The 2355-nt window shown below is 38.9% G+C and overlaps 1 protein-coding gene across 1 annotated transcript; it reads right to left on the bottom strand.

The window, feature by feature from the left end:
* Positions 1 to 249: 249 nt before the first annotated feature.
* On the bottom strand, positions 250 to 1254 carry LOC103308610. Its single transcript, XM_008182300.1, has 2 exons — positions 1116 to 1254; positions 250 to 986 (listed from the first exon to the last, which is right to left on the bottom strand). Exons 1-2 carry the CDS (start codon positions 1252 to 1254, stop codon positions 250 to 252), a joined length of 876 nt encoding a protein of 291 aa, XP_008180522.1.
* Positions 1255 to 2355: the final 1101 nt, after the last annotated feature.

The raw sequence follows: 2355 nt of genomic DNA on the forward strand, positions 1-2355 counted from the left end.
TCCGACGTTTTGATTATAATTTCGAAATGATTTCAATAATTATAGAGTGTTTCAGACGTATCAACAGTAAGAACAAAATATAACTGACATAAGTTATAAAATATATCTAGGTGGATTGACATGCTTGATCTGTTACGAGAGCAGCCGTTGATCACAGATCGCGGGAGTTGCTCGACGTTGTTAAATTATCAACGGACATGAGGGTTGCGCAAATACAAGATCATTTTTACTTTGAACTATTTGTATAGGTTATATTAAATGCAAAGACGAAATATGGCCAAGATCTTCATATTGTTTCATAAACGCACAATACTGAGTATATAGTTCACGATCTTTTAATAACTTGCGTTCTAAAGTATAAAATCTCGAAAGTGCCATTGCGTGTGAGTCTCCGAGGTGAGATGGGTTCATACGAAACGGAAAAGAAACTGAGTAACGTCCTGTAGAGTCTCGTTTCGTAGTGCGATTGAAATGATCTTCACATTTCTGGTCATCGGTGAACGGCAATGTTGATTTTGTAGGTTCTTCAAGTTCCCAGAACTTACATAACATATTGTCGATAGATGTTTCGGCCATAAGTAGTAATGATACCGGCGACGACGAAGTGTTGACAGTCGACTGACCTATGATTATCCAACCAAAAAGTGTCTCATATGCTGACGGTAAACCTGGAGTGTGTATTATACGCGAACAGTTGCCAAATATGTTTGCATAAATATCGGCTCCCACCAGAAACTCAATGGGTCCAGGTGTATCAAAGTGAGGGTCACCAAATTCGATGTGACTATACGTTCGGCGAATATTGGAACTTAATGTCATTGTCGGCATGGGACCTGTTATGCGTGACAAAATTAATGGTTCGCATGGTATCTGAGGAGTTTCTTTATTTATAGGCACAAAAGTGCACCATGTACTTCCTTTGGTAGCTGTTACGATAGTCTGTGATAACCCGGTTATTTCTGTTTGGCAGTGACGACGTTGTAAACCTAACCGCGTCACACATGCGTTTGTTATTACTGATATTTGTGAACCAGTATCTAACAGAGTCCGGACGTTAGTCCACTAGCCCAAGTAATTACGAATTCGGATAACGACTGTTCCCAATATAACATTACTTGCTGTACGTGTTGTTCCATTAAATGGTGGTTCAGCGGGTGTACTAACTGGTTCAGGAATACTCACTGAATGTGCGGGATGGTTTGACGCCATAGACGTTACCTCTTTCTTTTTAATAGTTTTGTCAAAATGTACCATAGTGTGATGCTTGCCAGAACATTGTCGACACGTATGTATGGAAGTACACTCAGATGTTTTGTGTTGTGGGCTTAAACAATTCATACACAATCGATTCGCTTGAGCGAATTAAAACGTTGGTGAACATTAAATTGAATAAAGTTAGGGCATTGATGTAGGAAATGTGTACCTTTACATTTTATGCATAGTTTGGTATCATTTAATGTCATCAATGAGGTCTTACTACGAACGAATTTTTGTGGTTGTTGATTTGATTGATGACAGCTTACAGATGACGAATTGTGTAAAATATTACAACGTGTTTGAATAAATGATAGCAATAGGTCAATGGTCGGAGTGGTTACATCGTGATGCATGGACTCGAACAATCGTTTGGTTATTGGATCTAATACTCTCGAAGCCACGTAGAACAATAAGAAACCTTCAAAATCGTCGACACCAAGAGCCTTGATTGACGCTATGTTCGCTTGAAATGTACTCAAGAAGCTCTCTAGACCTGATAATGACTCTTTTTGTAATGGTGCAAATCGAAATATTGAGTCCAAATGAGCCGTAGCTAGTACACGCTTATTATCATAACGAGTATGCAAATTATTCCAAACAATATTATAATTATCGTCTGTGATCGGAAGACCACGGACACAAGAGGCAGCGGAACCCGCAACAGATGAAATTAAGTAGTGAAACTTGTCAACTTGTGGCAGATTAGGATTTTCATGAACTAATGACGAAAATGTATCACGATACGATCGCCATTGTAATAGGTCACCATCAAATATAGGTAACTGTATCTTCGGTAGTTGACATTGTGAACTTGATGGTGCAGGGCATGCGTTCGCGCGGCCATCCAAACCTAAGGTGGAGTTGATTGCAATTACAAAATAGTATTGCTCCATAAACGTCCTTTTTATCGGTACATGTTGCGTTCCATATTCACTATCTCTATCTAAAACGATTAATTGATCAAGAATAACATCAGTCTCCAAGTTGAGATCGCTGACGTAGTTTTCGACATCTCTATTGCGAGCAAGAAATATGGGAACAACGCTTTTATCTGTTTGTAATGTTACCGCGAGGTCATACAATATTTTCATGTGCTCA

This window comes from Acyrthosiphon pisum, unplaced genomic scaffold (assembly GCF_005508785.2).
Source record: "Acyrthosiphon pisum isolate AL4f unplaced genomic scaffold, pea_aphid_22Mar2018_4r6ur Scaffold_20893;HRSCAF=22452, whole genome shotgun sequence".
Classification (NCBI taxonomy): domain Eukaryota; kingdom Metazoa; phylum Arthropoda; class Insecta; order Hemiptera; family Aphididae; genus Acyrthosiphon; species Acyrthosiphon pisum.

Excerpts from the sequence above, each read along its gene's own strand:
- LOC103308610 (XM_008182300.1), bottom strand. The coding sequence starts at position 1,254 with ATGGTACATTTTGACAAAACTATTAAAAAGAAAGAGGTAACGTCTATG. Across the intron at positions 987-1,115 it reads TGGAACAACACGTACAGCAA|GTTTACAACGTCGTCACTGC; the intron begins GTAATGTTATAT and ends TGACGCGGTTAG.